At 39.0% G+C, this 18,661-nt stretch overlaps 1 protein-coding gene across 1 annotated transcript in view; it reads right to left on the reverse strand.

Moving 5' to 3' along the window:
* Positions 1-18,661, reverse strand: part of LOC136869107 (DNA repair and recombination protein RAD54B) — a 329,880-nt gene that overhangs the window by 180,034 nt on the left and 131,185 nt on the right. The window contains exon 8 of the mRNA XM_068227115.1: positions 9,829-9,976. Within this exon, the coding sequence (XP_068083216.1) occupies positions 9,829-9,976 (148 nt within the window). The remainder of the gene's footprint in view (positions 1-9,828; positions 9,977-18,661) is intronic.

Raw genomic sequence — 18,661 nt, forward strand, 5'->3', positions numbered from 1 at the left:
GGTTTGAAGGGGTTAGAGGTGTGACGGTATGTCCTGTTTGAGTTAATCTATTAATACTGCATGAAGGATGCTTTCCCTTATATCTGCACATCTCTCTTGATGGCTGAAATCCAATTTTCTAACCTTCCTTCAACAGCAGAAATACGGCTTCCCAAAATTTCCCTCAAGAGTAGAAATTTGGCTTTCAAAATTTCCCTCAACAGTAGAAATCCTCCCCAGTTGGTTTATGCCAGAAACCTGGATTTCCACCTCCTTGAGGTTCGAAATATCCCCTTCCAGCTGGCATACCCAACAATAGATCTGTTTAACCTGCCCCAGTTTTGACCTGATGTCTGATATCTGCTGCGTTAATCGATTGGTGACGTTGGTAATTTGCGAGAAAATTTTGTCATCTACGGTTGAAATTTTCGACTCTAGGCCCTGTTCAACTTTGTAAATCTGTGTGTACACTCATGATATTTGTCCGGTTAAAACAGAGTTTGCTCGAGAAATTTTGTCGTATACTTTCAAAATTGATCCAAAATCTGTTAGGGTGGAATTGACGTCTGAAATATTGCCTGAAAATTTGTCATTTACTTTTGAAATTTGATCAGCAAGTTTGTCATTCTGTTCAGTTAAGTTGGAATTGACTCGTGAATCAATGTCCCAGATTTTGTAATTTACTTTCGAATTACTGTCTGTTAATGTGGAACCTGTTTATTATACAAGGGAAATAAGAAAATTAAAAAGAAAATGTAGAATAGTAAACAGGAAAATCAAAGAGGGTAGGGAGAGTAGAGAAACTAGAAAACAGCTAATGAGGAAACTGAATAAAGTGAAAAAGGAAGCAAAAGAGAATTATATGAATGGCATACTTCAAGAGGGTAATGACCACAAAGGGAAATGGAAAAAGCTGTATTCATATATCAGGAATCAAAAAGGAAAAGGAGTCCAAATTCCTACAATGGTGGGAGAAGGGGGTGAACACTATTTAACAGATACTGAGAAAGCAAACCTATTTAGTAGGGAATTTAGAGATTCAGTAGATGATTGTCAAGAGTTGGAAACCGAAACAGAAGATAGAGAGGGAGAGAGACAGAGGGAAACAAGAAGCTTCTCATTCACAAACGAAGATATTTTCAGAGAAATCCAACTGCTTCAGCAAGGAAAAGCTGCAGGAAGTGATCAAATTACTGGGGAGGTATTAAAGACAATGGGGTGGTACATAGTGCCTTATTTAAAATTTCTCTTTGACTATGCCATAAATAATAGTGTAATACCAAAGGAATGGAAGGAATCTATAATAATACCAATTTATAAAGGAAAGGGTGATAAAAGGAAACCAGAGAACTACAGACCAATCAGCCTGACCAGTATAGTTTGTAAAATTCTGGAGAGTTTAATATCGAAGTACATCAGAGGGATATGTGATGATAAAAATTGGTTCATGAGGAGCCAGTATGGATTTAGAAAGAAATTTTCTTGTGAGGCACAACTGGTGGGATTTCAGCAGGACATATCAGATCAGTTGGATTCAGGAGGTCAGTTAGATTGCATAGCCATAGATCTTTCCAAAGCCTTTGATAGAGTGGAACATGGAATATTATTAAAGAAATTGGAGGGAATAGGATTGGACGTAAGGGTTACACGTTGGATAAAAGCATTTCTAAATTCAAGGGTTCAGAAAGTCAAAGTAGGAAATAATGTATCGCAGGAAGAGAAAGTTTGGAAGGGAATTGCACAGGGTAGTATAATCGGTCCGTTACTTTTCTTAATATACGCAAATGATTTAGGGAACAATATAACATCAAAAATAAGATTGTATGCAGATGACATAATTGTTTATAGAGAAATAAACAACATTGAGGATTGTTCAGAATTACAAAGGGACCTTGAAAGTATCCAACAATGGGTTGAAGAAAATAATATGAAGGTTAATGGAGGCAAATCAACTGTTACAACTTTTACAAACAGGAGCTTTAAAACTGAATTTGAATATACTTTGGATGAGGTAGTTATCCCAAAAGATGGCAAGTGCAAATACTTAGGTGTGAGATTTGAAAGTAATTTGCACTGGAAGGGTCATATTGATGACATTGTTGGGAAAGCATACAGATCATTACATGTCATAATGAGGCTACTTAAAGGATGCAACAAAGAATTAAAAGAAAAAAGTTACTTGAGTATGGTTCGTCCATTATTGGAATATGCAAACAGTGTTTGGGATCCTCACCAAGAATACCTAATAAAAGAAATAGATAGTGTGCAGAGGAAAGCAGCAAGATTTGTAACAGGGGATTTCAGGAGAAAGAGTAGTGTATCAGAAATGTTAAAGGAACTTGGGTGGGAAACTTTAAGTAAGAGAAGGGAGAAAACTAGACTTACAGGATTATATAGAGCCTATACAGGAGAAGAAGCATGGGGAGATATCCGTGAGAGGCTTCAGTTGGAAAATAATTATATCGGCAGGACTGACCACAAATATAAAATTAGAAGGAATTTTAGCAGAAGCGATTGGGGTAAATTTTCATTCATTGGGAAGGGTGTGAAGGAGTGGAACAGTTTACCAGGGGTAGTGTTTGATCCTTTTCCAAAATCTGTACAGATATTCAAGAAGAGAATAAACAGCAACAGAGAAAATAAATGAAGTGTTAGAGGGCATTCGACCGGTGCAGGTTATTGTAAATAAAAAAAAATGTGTGTGAATAAATTAATTCCATCCCCTGGTCTAAGGAGTTTGGACAGCCAAAGTAGGGGACTGCCTGTAGGGGTGAAGTACAGTGGGGACTTCGAGGGCCCTGGGACCGCTACGGTAGCTGTGAAGGCCCTTCAGGAACTCTGAAAAGTGGTGGCAAAAGGGGCTCTGGTTAAGACGCAGCAGGTCGTTATGCTACTTAGGATCCAGAACGGGTAAAAAACAAAATAGTAAATAAATAAATGCAATGTAAATATTAATGTTATACCAGTTTTATAGTATCATTTGAAGCAATTCCACATACTGTATATCAGTTGACTATATTTGTAAGTAGTACAGGAGATATTATAATTAGAATTTTGTAAACAATATAAATTTATTAAGGATGAGCTGTGTGTTTAATAGAAAACATTGTTAGCGTAAATTGTATAATATTGTACTATAGGAAAAATTTTCTTCTCTTGTTAATTTAATATTTAGTGCTTGACAATAATGTATTTTAGTGTACCATTTGCCACCGAGGTAGACACCTCATTTGCAAATAAAGAGATTTTGATTTGATTTGAACTGAGTGTCTGTATCATGGTCATTAAGTTAGAACACATTTTGGTCATATTTACCTAATCTTCCAAAGTTTTGTCTGGATCTTAGTCGACTTCGATGAAAAACTTTTCGAGATCTCGCTTTTCAGCAATATCTTCCCATAATCAAATCCACAGCGATTTCTTCATCCTGTTCATCGGGAGATTGCTCTTGGCGAGTTCATTCTTGAGATGTTTTACCGACATATTCCCTCGAATCACTTTCATTTTGATCATTTCACACTTACACACGTATTTACTCATAAATTTTTACGTCCTCTTTATGATCGCCAGTTTATGTATCCACAAATATGCACACAAAATGCTGTCAGTTGGTACACTTATTTATTTCACCTTAATTTCACATAATCATACACATGGCATAATCAACTGCTGTCACAAACAAAATGCACACATCAACAAAGCGCCATCTTTAACAAATGCCTATCACTAAGCCACATGGAGATCGCATGTGGTCACAAGTAGGCCTATAACTCCTGTTAAACCATGACTCTTACTAAACAATAACTAGTCTCTACCATCAAGACCACCTCTTTATATATGTGCCCGGCCAGGATTCTAGAAAAATATATTTTCTCGTAAATTCTAGAGTGCTTAAGGCCCAGATATAATGTACAAAATATTCTACAGAGTTCTCATCTGGATGTTACAGTAAGTTTCACAATTCTGTAGTGGATTACAAATCATTAATACAGGTAATAATAAATTATATAATATTAATTACAGGTTCTTACATTAACTAAACTCATATAAATATCTGTATACAGCAAATGTTTCATGACATAACCTCACAAATAATGCCATCGTAAACTAATAATTATACTAATAAGTGGATGTACATCACAAGTCGTAATAATAATAATAATAATAATAATAATAATAATAATAATAATAATAATAATAATAGACTGACTGACAGAGCAAATGCAACACCTAGAAGGAGTGGTTCGAAAGGGATGAAAGTTGGGAAAAAAACAGAGACGGCACGGACGAATAATTGATGTTTATTTCAAACCGATATGCAGGTTACACAATGCGCACGGCATCGACTCAGTAGGATGTAGGACCACCGCGAGCGGCGATGCACGCAGAAACACGTCGAGGTACAGAGTCAATAAGAGTGCGGATGGTGTCCTGAGGGATGGTTCTCCATTCTCTGTCAACCATTTGCCACAGTTGGTCGTCCGTACGAGGCTGGGGCAGAGTTTGCAAACGGCGTCCAATGAGATCCCACACGTGTTCGATTGGTGAGAGATCCGGAGAGTACGCTGGCCACGGAAGCATCTGTACACCTCGTAGAGCCTGTTGGGAGATGCGAGCAGTGTGTGGGCGGGCATTATCCTGCTGAAACAGAGCATTGGGCAGCCCCTGAAGGTACGGGAGTGCCACCGGCCGCAGCACATGCTGCACGTAGCGGTGGGCATTTAACGTGCCTTGAATACGCACTAGGGGTGACGTGGAATCATACGCAATAGCGCCCCAAACCATTATGCCGCGTTGTCTAGCGGTAGGGCGCTCCACAGTTACTGCCGGATTTGACCTTTCTCCACGCCGACGCCACACTCGTCTGCGGTGACTATCACTGACAGAACAGAAGCGTGACTCATCGGAGAACACGACGTTCCGCCATTCCCTCATCCAAGTCGCTCTAGCCCGGCACCATGCCAGGCGTGCACGTCTATGCTGTGGAGTCAATGGTAGTCTTCTGAGCGGACGCCGGGAGTGCAGGCCTCCTTCAACCAATCGACGGGAAATTGTTCTGGTCGATATTGGAACAGCCAGGGTGTCTTGCACATGCTGAAGAATGGCGGTTGACGTGGCGTGCGGGGCTGCCACCGCTTGGCGGCGGATGCGCCGATCCTCGCGTGCTGACGTCACTCGGGCTGCGCCTGGACCCCTCGCACGTGCCACATGTCCCTGCGCCAACCATCTTCGCCACAAGCGCTGCACCGTGGACACATCCCTATGGGTATCGGCTGCGATTTGACGAAGCGACCAACCTGCCCTTCTTAGCCCGATCACCATACCCCTCGTAAAGTCGTCTGTCTGCTGGAAATGCCTCCGGTGACGGCGGCCTGGCATTCTTAGCTATACACGTGTCCTGTGGCACACGACAACACGTTCTACAATGACTGTCGGCTAAGAAATCACGGTACGAAGTGGGCCATTCGCCAACGCCGTGTCCCATTTATCGTTCGCTACGTGCGCAGCACAGCGGCGCATTTCACATCATGAGCATACCTCAGTGACGTCAGTCTACCCTGCAATTGGCATAAAGTTCTGACCACTCCTTCTTGGTGTTGCATTTGCTCTGTCAGTCAGTGTAATAATAATAATAATAATAATAATAATAATAATAATAATAATAATAATAATAATAATTCAAGCTCGATACTTGCATTATTTACCCATGGGTGAGAGAATACTGTTTTCAAGTTATATCCGTTTATCACACTTGCGTCAATACTATCAAAATACACCTTATTTACACTACAATTCTCAACTGAAATGTAGTTAATTTTTTTTACAGCTGGTGGATTACTATTATTTTCCCTACTATGCGGGATGGAGAGTAAAAGTGTTCTTAAATGCTGAATAAGAAGAGGTTGTCAACAACAATTTCTGTCAAAACTACGCCAGGAATTTGAACTGCAATATTATTGAGATATAGGAATTTAATTATTAATTTGTACTCGAATAAACGAAGGTGCAATGTCTACAAATTATCGGAATACAATAATCAGCTGATTCATGTATTTGATTACTCAGCAACAATATTCTCTTTGATCTCGTTGGAATGCAGCAAACATCAACAATCCAAAGACTGTTGAGTAATTATCCAGTGAAATACTGTGTGTTCTATTTAACTTCTTTTTAAATCAAAGTTTACAGGCGTATTGTGTTATTTAATTGAATAAATTATCACTTTTGTGATAGTTTGAATGGATATCTATACGAACTACCAGAAAATCCGCGGAAGTTACAACTCCTCATGATAATCTGCCTTTGTAAGTATTATATCAACAAACCTACAGATATTAAAAAAGAGTTTTAAAAAAAGAGTTAATGTTATTACCTAAACCTAAATTCGAAACAAAGTACACCTAGCTACCCTACTTAACCTAGAAAACATAATCTACTGAACACCAACTGAACTACTTATTATAAAATTCAAATAAATAGCACTACTCCCAATTTGTACCAACAAGCACTGAACACCAATATCTAAATGGATCACAGTAAAAAAACCAACAGCAACAACCACCACCACCACCACCACCACCACCACCACAACCCACAAAATTTAATTTCAATAGGTTTTAACTACTTTATCACTACGATAATGCAAGAGCACTCTCAACAGCCGACCATTCACAATCGCACCCAACAATGTAATGGTGTACCAAACTGTTGTTATTTCTACGTTACTATACGGGTGTGAAACCAAGACCCTATATCGCCAGGACATCAAGAAAATGGAACGTTTCCATCAACAGAAACTTAGATCTATCATGAACATCAAATGGGATGACAATATAACTAATATAGCAGTTCTCGAGAAAGCAAAGCTAAACAGTATCGAAGCCTCCATTGTTGTTCATCGGCTTAGATGGGCAGGCCAAATGCATCATATGAGTGACAGCAGACTCCCTTGGCAAATCCTGTATGGTGAACTCAGCACCGGCTCCTCTGAGGCGATATAAAGACCAACTTAAGCAGACCATGAGAAGAGTAGATATATAAACCCAAATACTTGGCATACTCTCACTTTGGATCACACTCACTGGTGTGTTACCATCTTAGCTGCAGTTGCACAGTTTGAGCAAGAACGTCGAAGACAGGAAGAGGAAACTCACCAGAGAAAGAAGCTACGTCAAACACTGCCATATTCTCCACATTCCATCGGATGCAACATGTGTGGCTGCATGTTTTCATGGAAGAATTGGTCTGGTAAGCCATCAGCGCCACCTTCATCATGTGGACTAAGGATAATGGAACTACAGGCGAGAAACGAAAACTCAGATATGAGTATCGGCTGCCGCCGCCAATGACTTTGTGTCAGATGTAGTATCATAATGTCGTTGCAAGAAGTTGAATCAAATACTGAATTATGGTTTGAATTACCAAATGCATATCAAAAGAAAACACTTTTCCCTTTGCAAAAATCAAATGATCATAAATATGTCTCTCGGTCATGGCCAACGGTCATCAACAGCAGCTAATGTCAGATGACCACCAGTCATAAGACATGGCCTGCATGGTTGCTAGAGTTTCTCTACCATCACACATTTTGTGACGCTTACTTCCGGAGCACAATTTTCATAAGATCACCGACCATAAGACATATTTATGTCAAAACAGGCAGGACTAAATAACTCGTATTCTGCAAAGGCATGCACGCCTAATGGACAGGACAAGTTCTTTTCTCATTTGCGGGAGCGCATAATGGGTGGGACATGTTCCTTCGTCATTCACGGAAGAGTATGGGCGTGACAAGGTAACTCGTCACCAATATAATGATAACAGGCATGACAAATTAATTCGTTTTCAGTCAACATATATTCCCCGCTATGAATATTTGTTTCTCAGTGGAAACTCCCCAGTTAAGAGGTTAAATAAAAGAAAATTAAATTTTGAAGTTTATTTTGTGAAAGTAGACCTCGCAGGTCACCAGATATTCAGCACCAAACTTGAATTCATATACTTTTTGCACCAATAATAGTGATAAAATTATGATAATGATTAGCTGTCTTACCTGCTTCCATTAAAGTAAGAGTAATTTATTTTTATCAACAGGAAAAGGTATACTTCTTGAATGTCATTCCAATACAAGAACATAATTATGTAGATTCATAAGTTTGAAATGAATTATCCTCATCTGTATTAATAAATATACGAAATAAAATGAAGCACTGATGTTCTTTTAAACTCTACATCACTGATCTACCACATGTTGAATCAATGCTCTTCATTAACCCAATGGCAGACATATTTTCTTGTCCTTTGTATGCCCAGAATTAGTACTTAATTTACGTGGGTCACACGACATATATTGCATTCATATTGGCTAAATAAGGAAATTATTATTTTTGTAGGCTGGCACCTTTCCTCATCTGTTTCTATCCTTCACCTTTTGTTTTTGTACTCAAATCCAGCTGCAACATATCGCATTCATCACTTTCAGAATTTTCTGATTTACTGTGGCTTTTCTTGGATCTGCAACATCATTATCACCACTAGCAAAAAACAGTTTTTCACAATCTGACATTTCTGACTCATATTCACTCTTGCTTCTGTTCAGAATTTCAGAAGTATCACCATTTACTAGCAACTGCCTTCTACATGACATGATTTGAAGATGGCAGTGTATGAAGATGTGGAGATTGTCCGTGTTGCTTTTTTGTTTTCACGTTTGTCCTCATCTCTTTCTACTGCTCCCTCTTCCTACCCTGACCTCTCATTTTGTGTTTTCATTTTCATGTTCCTATCTCTATATGACTTGAATAATGAGGCAGTATTAATGTCAATAAGCTTTACGGGCTTAGGACATTGTAAACCATCTCATTTTGTTTCCTTGCGGCTTGGTGACATCGAAACATCCAAGGCCTAGAGAGTCATTCATCCCCCACCATTTATTATTCCTTTCTCCTTCATTCCTCAAGTGATTGTTCCCTCAAGTTTTCCCCTTCTCATTTCGATGGTCATGTTCATTATCTTCCTGAACAGTAGTGGCACATGGTTACATAGTTTTGAATCTTATAAAAACCACCATAATAACAACTAACACCATTGCTACTTAACTCATTATAGTAACAACTAAACAATATCTCTGTCAGTGATGCTCATTGATGACTCGCCAATAAAACTCTAAACTTGTTAGTATCTCTATTATCATACCTCATACAGTAAAAGTACGCGAGAAATTAAATATTTAAAATATGTTCTGCACAATGGTTCTAGGTACAGTTCTTCTATAATTTACCGTTAATATTGTTACGCATCTTTTAGTTAGACCAGTTCAAACACGATTTCAAGCGAAGAGGAGAGGAGAACCTCCAGTCCCCTGGCCAGAAGAATTAATCAGAGGTGATTAAAATCTCCGACCTGGCCGGGAATTGATCCTGGGACCCTCTGAACCGAAGGCCTTAACGCTGACCATTCAGCCAATGAGTCAGACTGTATTCAAACGTTTAATACGGCATGTTAAACCGATCTTCTATGAAAGCACGTGGCAGTAACGTAAAGTACGATAAAGCTGAACCTGCCCATGATTATTTAGATTCAATCATAGTGACGTCTTGAATATCTCCTATACTACTTCTGAATTGATCTCCATTATACAGTTCTATGCCGCTCCATCATTCTGCATGCTCTTTAATGCACTCCCTCCCCCGGTTTCTCTTTTTCAACTCATGAAACCATTCATTGACGATAACCTCTCTCATCTGTTCTATCGAAAAGAGTAAAATGGCTCTTTAGTTAAATCAATTTTATTTAGATAGGTATCATAAAAAATATAAAGATTAAGGTAAAAATGTTATGATCTTTTACCTGTTCAACCGCGAATACTTGCAGCCTCTCCATTCCCAGCCATCTAGAAAATTCCTTCTGCCAGTTCTGCAGTAGACTACTCGGTGTAACAATTAGTACTCGTTTAAGAACTGGACGTCCTCCATATGGACCTTTCTTCAATAAAGTCCTGAAACAACAGTACGTTCCTACATTCACAGATGTAGAAGTTGGCACTCATCAAGGCTAACCTTCTCTTGATAATAGAGGCAAAGGAATTGTCAATTTAGACAAGGGTAAAACTGAGCCAAGCTAATAATGAACACAATACAGTTCCTGGTCTGAAGTTATGCGTAATTCTCCCTATTTCTCGATTACATATTGTTGTTCATCTGAAACCGAGGGTGACATTGTGGCTGAAGACTCATGAAACCATGAAACAGATGACTAGATCCAATTTATCACAATGATATGGACATCATAGGAAGTAGGTTCCACAAAGATATCTTAGAAAAGGGTGTCCAATTAATTTTTACTCAAGTGGAATGAAACATTCCCTAAGCATTGGGATGTCAAAATACAATAAGCATATTATCATTATATTAATCCCCCGAACAGAATTCACTATGCTTCAAACAGCAAGATTGGCACCATATTAAACAATTGAAGGGAAAGAATACCAATCAGATTCGCAGACCACGATTAACCATTTTGTACCATTACAATTTCTTATAATAGAAAGGAGAATGGGAAGTGATAATAGTAAAACACAAGAAGAAAGAGAGCAAAGGAAAAGGATAAGGAAAAAAAACACAGGTAAAGGTATGATAGAACAGGCAAGGATCAGGCTGCAAAAACCCACTTCGAAATAATGTTCATCTCAGGACACAAGTAAAGTTCCAAGTCACTTATTAGTCCGCCAACCATAACTCCCTCATCACTGTTATTAACCTTCACAAAAGTGGGGGTAGTGCTCCAATGCACAGTTGAGTCCGAAAGGGACCAAGGTTCAAAAGAGTAAAAAGAACACCACTATTTCGTGCCGAAACAAATCTAGTTGACTGTGATCATTGTGTTATGAACATCAACTTCAACTGCTTCGGTATGAAATAGTGTTAATTTTTTGCCTGTGATCATTGTGTTAGTTGTTTTTAGACCTTTATGACTTAATTTTTGCACTGCTTTGCTAATTGGCTGATGATGACACTTCAAATGTGTTGAAACTGGTCCCAAATGAACAGCTTGTAACTTCTATTTGATTCAACTTAACAACGGAGTATTGAAAGGTGGATCCTTCCTTCGATTTAATATTGTATATTTCTCTATTCAATACAGAACAATCATGAAATTTTTAACTTTAAACAATCTAGCAATGCAAGTCAAAGAATTAATAAAATCAGTTTAGGATTGTAAACAATTCTCATCATTTTAGGACTACAACAGGTTAATCAAGTTATACTGCATTGTACAGAGTGCCCAAATGTGTTTTCGAAAGTTGAGGGAGACTGAAAATTTTTTTTTTTTTCTTTTCATTCATCCCACAAACATTACAATCCTGCTGAAAATATAACAATTACTTTTTTAACTCATTGCGGACCGTGAACGGCGTAAGACGTTTAATGTTCCGCGCTAAGCAATGCTGTTTATATTCGTCATCTATGCATTCTTACACCTTAGTCGGCATTACTGGTTGTAGCAGGAAGTTGGTTGACCTTTTTGAGATAAACCTCGCATTGAGTGGGCTCATGTTTATCTTAGCTGTTTTACCGGGAATATCTCAGCACTTCCTCGAGACGGTACTTGAGATTCCAATGCAATGCATGTCATTCTTACCGAGTGTAGTATAACGGCTTATAAAACAAAGTTTCTTACGGAAGATTAATTATTAGATATTGTTCACAACGATTATTCTGGTGATGAACTTATTCTTGAAATAGACTCAGATAGTGAAAGTGAGAGTGACGAGGAAATTCCGATTCCCGAATCCGATAGGCCTATAGAGGAAGGTGAAGTGCCTGATACATATCATCCTAGTTATTGTCCACCCGTTCCACCATTTACAGAGAATTCAAGTATAAACGTTCAAATAGAAAATAAGCAGGATAGTTTGAGTTACATGAGTATTTTCATGAATGACGAATTTTGTCAGTCTGTGTGTGAGCAGACCAATCTATACGCGAGTCAAGTGATAAGTGCGGCGCCCCGGTCTTTCACAAAGAATTCGATCATGCAATCGTGGAAACCGATTAGTCCAAAATCCTGATATAAAAATGTACTGGACCGAAGATCCTTTTTTTCATACTCCGATATTTTCTAAAACAATGTTCCGAATACGCTTCCTTCATATACTTTCATTTCTTCACTTCGGTGACAATAATCATTATGACGAAAATATAGATATGCTGTATAGAATTAGACGTATTTTGAAACCTGTGACACCAGATATCACACCCTAAATATTTCCTAGAGGTAAGCACAAAGTATTATTTTTCTAACATTTATAGTTTAGGAGTAATTGTAAATTGTATTAAGTGATCCATGTCAAGAGGGCCGGGCATGAAAATGGCTGGTCCAGGCATTCAAGTGTCCCGCTCAGAAGCAGGTACTGAACGTGTTAAGCTGTTGTGTTTATTTGTATTTTATACCATAATATAGGCGAGTATTGGATGCACTGCAAACTTACAATATTTCACTTGTAATATTAATAATCATCATCATCATCACTGACTCCACCCAGGTGTGGTATACGAGCCCCCCTCCATCTTTGTCCATGGACCACTCCTCTCTAGTAACCTTCTCCCAAGGTTAAACTTTAGAACACTGTTCAGCTTGATGTTATTAAATATGATTTGTGGTTCATCATTTCCCCTATGCATCTTCATCACACCATCTTCGCCTTGCTGATATTTAAATGATGTATCTCATACTCTCGACTTCATCGCTGCAGCCTTTCCTCCATATCCGTTTCAGTTTTCTCCCAGACCTCCATGTCATCTGCAAAAGACAAAAGCTTGCAAGTCCTGTTGCCCTTCCTTTTTAACCTTTATTATGGCATCCATCACAATGATAAATAGGACAAAGCCCTGCCTTGCTGTACTTCTCTTTTCTTTTCAAACCATTTGGACAGTCCGCAACCCACTTGCACACAACTTCTGCTTTTTTTTCATACAGCATCTTCACTTTTGCAATAACATTGCCATGAACCTTCAGCTCTTTCAGGCATTTCCAGATACACTTCCTTGGTATGCGGTCATAAGCCCTTTCGGTGTCTGGGAATAGTAGAAATCGTGGTTTCCGTCTTTCCCAATGCTTCTCCATTAACACCCCGACAGCAATAATACGGATTGTACTTGTTCTTCCATGCATAAAACCATATTGTTCCTCTTCCAATAAAGCTTCTAAAGGGTGGCACACAAATAGCTAACACGTTTAATTTTAGAATAACAACTTTAATTTTCATAGAACACTAATAAAATTTTAGGCAAAGGCAGCTTGGACCCTGGAAATACATTTAGCTACATCACATGTTCAATGTGGCCTCCATTGCGGTGGACAACGTCTTCGAGATGGGTATGCATGTTTCTGACGACTTTGCAGCACAAGTCTTCATGAATTTCACTGCAGAGCTGCATAATCCAAGCACGCATTTCCATGCAGCTTTGAGGTCTTGTAGCGAAGAGTTTTTCTTTCAAAGAGCCCCATAAAAAGAAATCACAAGGATTTAAATCTGGGCTTAAAGGAGGCGAAAAGAATCCGCCATTATTGTTGTACTGTGAGTATCAATGAGGCATTACACGATCACCAAATACTTCCCTCAAAAACTCAAGAACATTGTTAGCTGTGCGAGGTGTTGCCCCATCTTGCATAAACCACTGCGTATGGGGAGTTCTGCAACGAGAAGTTGAGGGATGAATTCATTCTCCAGGATGTCCTTGTATTGCTGTGCATTAACTGTCTGACTGAAGAAAAATGGTCCAATTAAAACATGACTTGACAGAGCTACCCACGCACTCACTTTATCTCCATACGTGGTTTTTTCATGAAAAATATCTGGTTTTTCTGTAGCCCTAAACTACACATTTTGTTTATTAACTGCCCCGTTGAGATAAAAATAAGCATCAGAGAACCAAGTATTTATCTTGAGTCCATAAGGCGTACTGCAATCTCTTCTGCCTGTGAAGATCTATTAGCTTGTGTAGTACAGTTATTTCGTACGGGTAAAATTGAAGGTCAATATGTAATATTCTTTGAATTGAATGGCACGATATTCCACTTTCTCTTGAAGCTCGCTGTGTTGACTTGTGTGGGCTGCGCTGCATGGTGCCCCTCAGCACAGTGATGCTTTCAGGAGACCAAGCTGCTGGTGCATGTGGTCGCTTTTCTTCCTTCACACTGCCTTATTCTTGAAAGTTTCTGTATAAGCGAAGGATGGTATTCCTTGCTGGTGCCCACCTAGTCTGAAATACAGCTCAAAATTTCCTTTGTGTCGCCGTAACACTTCTCGATTTGCAATAAAAGATAACTGTTTTGGCGCACTGCTGAACTGAGAGTCGGCCGTGGTCAGCTATGGCAGAAAACTCACTGGAATGCAGGCATTCGGAGACAAAACAGCACCTCTACAGTTATTTCCATAAAACAGGGAAGGTCTGCATGAAATTTGAACAACATAGTACATAAGTTGCATTTTATATTTGTTTTTCAAATGTGTCAACTATTCATGCACCATCCTGTACAGTTCCTCTTAACCTACTCTCTATGATTGTTTTCCAGAAGATTGAGACCATGAGAAGAGCAGCATAATGCCACGGTAGTTGGCACATTTCCATTACTACCCTTCTTTAAAAGCGGTATGATTACACCCTTCTTCCTGTCTTTTGGAATAATGTTTTCCTGCCATAGTCTGTTGAGGAGTCTACATAACCACTGGACTGTTGGAATTGCTGCTGCTGGCAATATATATCTGCTTTCCCTTTCATCATATTTTTCAAGAACTTTTCTATTCCCAACCATGTAATTGGTGGTTCTATGCTTCTACTTCACTTGTTACTAATACATGGTTCCTAACTGTTTGATGTAGGTAGCGCTTGTTACTCCATGTAAGAGCTTATCAAAAAAGGCCTTAAATTTGCTCCTGATTTCATCCACTTTTCATACTAAGGTTCCATTTTCCCTTTCTATTGCCTTATTCTCATGCTCATTACCTGTTTTATACTACCCTGTACAATAATTTCCTATTTTCCGTACTGTCTTTTTCCAATGTATCCAGAATCTCATTCCATGTTTTCTCTTTCCCTTCTCTCACTACCCTTCCTTGTTTGTTTCATTGTTCTACAACGTTCCTGTAATCTACTAACTTCTTGGCTTACTTGGTCTCGGAGATTTTTTTTTTTCTCTTTAAATTTAGCATCTGTTTTGCTTGGTTTCTCTGTTTGATGGCTGTTTCAACTTTATCATTCCATTTCCTTTTTGGTCGATCCTGTTACTCCACATACAGTGTAACCCATATTTTTGTATGACCTTGACTTAGCGTAAACACATTTAATGGAAGAAATTTCAAATTCTGAAAATTATTCCACAAGAGCAATGTAATTTTATATTCGATTTAAAGTAATTCACATTAGGGCAGAACCTGGATTTAGCATAAGGAAATGTTAAAATTCTCAAGTAATTTCTGTTAGTCATGGTTATGGGACATTAAAAACCTATGAAAAAGACGTCACATGCTTGCTAAGGATGATTCCAAGCAGAAGAGGAATTTAGAGCACTGGCGCTTAGTGTTAAAGTGGGATGTCATGCTCACATACGCATCTAACTGCGGCCGCTGTAGTACAGTAGAAGAGAACCCATAGTAATGATAATATTATTATGGCCTTTGGAAATTCGTATATTAATCTGTGCAGTATTCTTCAGTTACAATGAGAACCCTTTCACTGATTCATCCGTTATTACGAACATATTTGGCCACATTAGTTTTAGAGTTATCAATATTCATACACTCCACTCCAGTGTGTATGCTGAATGTGATGTATCATCTTCGTATCAATTCCTCACTACATGAACGAAAAAGCTCCCCACAACATTAAAACATGCTCTCCAGGTGCTGTCGACATCCATTAATAATTCATCACATCTCCGACTGGTGTAAACAAACACTGGGAGAACATATTTTTGCAATAAGCGCACAAATAAGTGCACTAACAGCTGTTGTTAACTCCTTAGAAATAAAGACCGAAGTAAACAGTTGCTTCATTTTAATACAAGGTACTGATATAAAATAAAAATGTGAAACTTCTTCCGAAGATATAGCAGTGTGCATAACTGATTTAAGAGGTTAAGTTATATACTCTTGCGTCTGGTTAAATTTAAAGAAGGCTGTTCTCACGTAAATTTATAGTGAAAAGATTATTAGTATTCTACATAGGGCACTGAAGAAAATGGAAATTACAACACCCAGAAGGCGTGGTGCTACATTGCTGCAACTGAACATGCAGGACGAGCGTTCGGTTGTGATTCGATGATTACACTTTCAGGTCCCTCTGACCAAAAGCTTGGACAACAATCAATACAGAATGTGTCCACCACGAGCTGCAATACATTGATGAATTCGTCAAGGCATAGAGTCAATAAGGCCCTGGATCGCTTCCTGAGGAATTGTGGCCCATGCTTGCTGCACTGCACGGGTCAGTTGTTCCCGAGTTGTGGGTGGCTGAGGATGGTTGGCCAGTTGTCGAACCATCATGTCCCACAGATGCTCAATAGGACTGAGGTCCGGGGATCTGGCGGACCATTCTAAGGTTGTGATGTCATGGAGAGCTTCTCTGGAGATGCGTGCAGTGTGAACCCGGGCATTGTCCTACTGAAACATCCCATTAGCAATGTTCGCCATTATAGGGACAACTACTGGATTGAGTACCCTATCAACGTACTGTCGAGCAGTCATAGTGCCCTCAATAAGCACTAATTGTGATTTCACATTAAAGCCAATAGATCCCCAGACCATAATGCTTGGTGTTGGCCCTGTGTGCCTCTCGACAATAAGATTGGGGCGGCCCCTCTCCCCGGTACGTCGGCGCACATGATTCCGGCGATCACTGCTGGCAAGACAGAAGTGTGATTCATCACTAAAGACAACCCTATGCCATTCATCGACCCATGTTGATCTTTCTCGAAACCAGGCCAGCCTTACAAGTCGCTGTTGTGGGGTCAATGGAACATCTTCTGCAGGGACACGGGCTCGTAAGCTAGCTGCACGCAGGCGATTACCAACTATTTGTTGTGTAACGTGGGATGCCACAGCTGCTCGAATTTGCGCTGCTGTTGCATGGGGTTCCACCCGGGCCATCCGAATAATGCGACAATCCTCTCTCACAGTTGTCTGTCGCGCTGGGCTTGTGCCAGGTCTACGAGTGTGAGTACCTTCATTTGACCACTGCTGCCATACACGTTGTACCGTAGATGCCTGTCGGCCAACACGTGCAGCGACAGTCCTTAGCGATAATCCAACCTCACACAGCCCAATTATCCGAGCCCTCTCAAACGGCGACAGTTGTTGATAGCGTGCTCTTCTCCGTCGTCGAGGCATGTTTGACGGGGAACACTTCACTGCACAAACTGCAAGTCAACTACGCTACACCAGAGTCCGTACACTGGAGTTGATTCCTCCACGACCAATCATGTGGGGAGACCTGTAGCAACAATCCCATCCAATGGGTCTGAAACTTTGATCATTTACATACCTACATGGCATCGTTCCATATCTTGGAAATCAACACAAACAACCAATGCCTTCATGGTGTTGCAATTTCCATTTTCTTAAGTGTATGTGCATCGTAAAGACAGTTTATATAGTCTTTATACCTGATGCCATTTGAAGTAAAAAAAGAAAATGTTTGCCACAGAAGCCTTTGGAGTGGTGCTATTACAATTTTTAAGAATGAAACTTAATATGCGTGATCACTAGGGCTCGGAAGTTCAGGAAAAGTCCTTTTTTTTCCTCAAGTGTCCAAAGATGAAGCCCACCATAATATACTGTACCAGGAAAAGTCAAAGGAAAAGGGGCATGAGAGTTAAGTAAGGGGTGTTCAGTTCTTAGGAGCAGGTAGAGAGAATGGTACTCACAGTGCAAAATAATAGATGGTACTTTAAAATCTTAAGTTTATTCAACTTCTAGATAGAATGAATAATTCCTCTATTATTTCAAATTCGAAAATAGAAAATCAAATTTAAATATCTTCTGTTGAATTTAAAGTTGCCCGACTCCAGCAATATCATAAATTTTCAATGAATGTTTGTAATAAATAAAATTCAAAATTAATAATTCCTTTTATCAAGTTCATAGAGTTCATCTTGAGAAATAATGCAAAATATTACGTGAATATAAATATCACTTCACTTTGAAAATTAATAATCCTATAGTCTCTCTAAAATGTTATCATTTCAAAATTCCTACAGTCTCTTTATAAAGTTATCACTTCAAAATTCCTACAGTCTCTTTATACAGTTAACACTTGAGAATGTAAAGAACGTAAAGTTAATATCTTTTCTGTAGTACGATGGAAAATGAAATGAAAATGAAATATGAAACTAATGCTTGAAGAAAAATCAAGGATATCAATTTAAGTGCAAGATAAGTGAAATATTAAGAGGAGAAAATTTTTATGTGTTTTTGAAGAGGGAGATCTCACTTGCTTCAAGTATGAACCCTTAACATCCATTGATGTTGAGGAGTTTATTGATGTTCTGCAATGTGCTGTCTGAAAACAGACAATCCTTCACACCTAAGAACCTGGAGATGACTACTGTGATGTACTAAAAGCCAACTGAGGTAAGATTTCCCAATTCCAATTTCTGTAACCCTGGAGTGGTTAAGCCAAAT

Source organism: Anabrus simplex, chromosome 1, assembly GCF_040414725.1.
Source record: "Anabrus simplex isolate iqAnaSimp1 chromosome 1, ASM4041472v1, whole genome shotgun sequence".
NCBI classification, from domain to species: domain Eukaryota; kingdom Metazoa; phylum Arthropoda; class Insecta; order Orthoptera; family Tettigoniidae; genus Anabrus; species Anabrus simplex.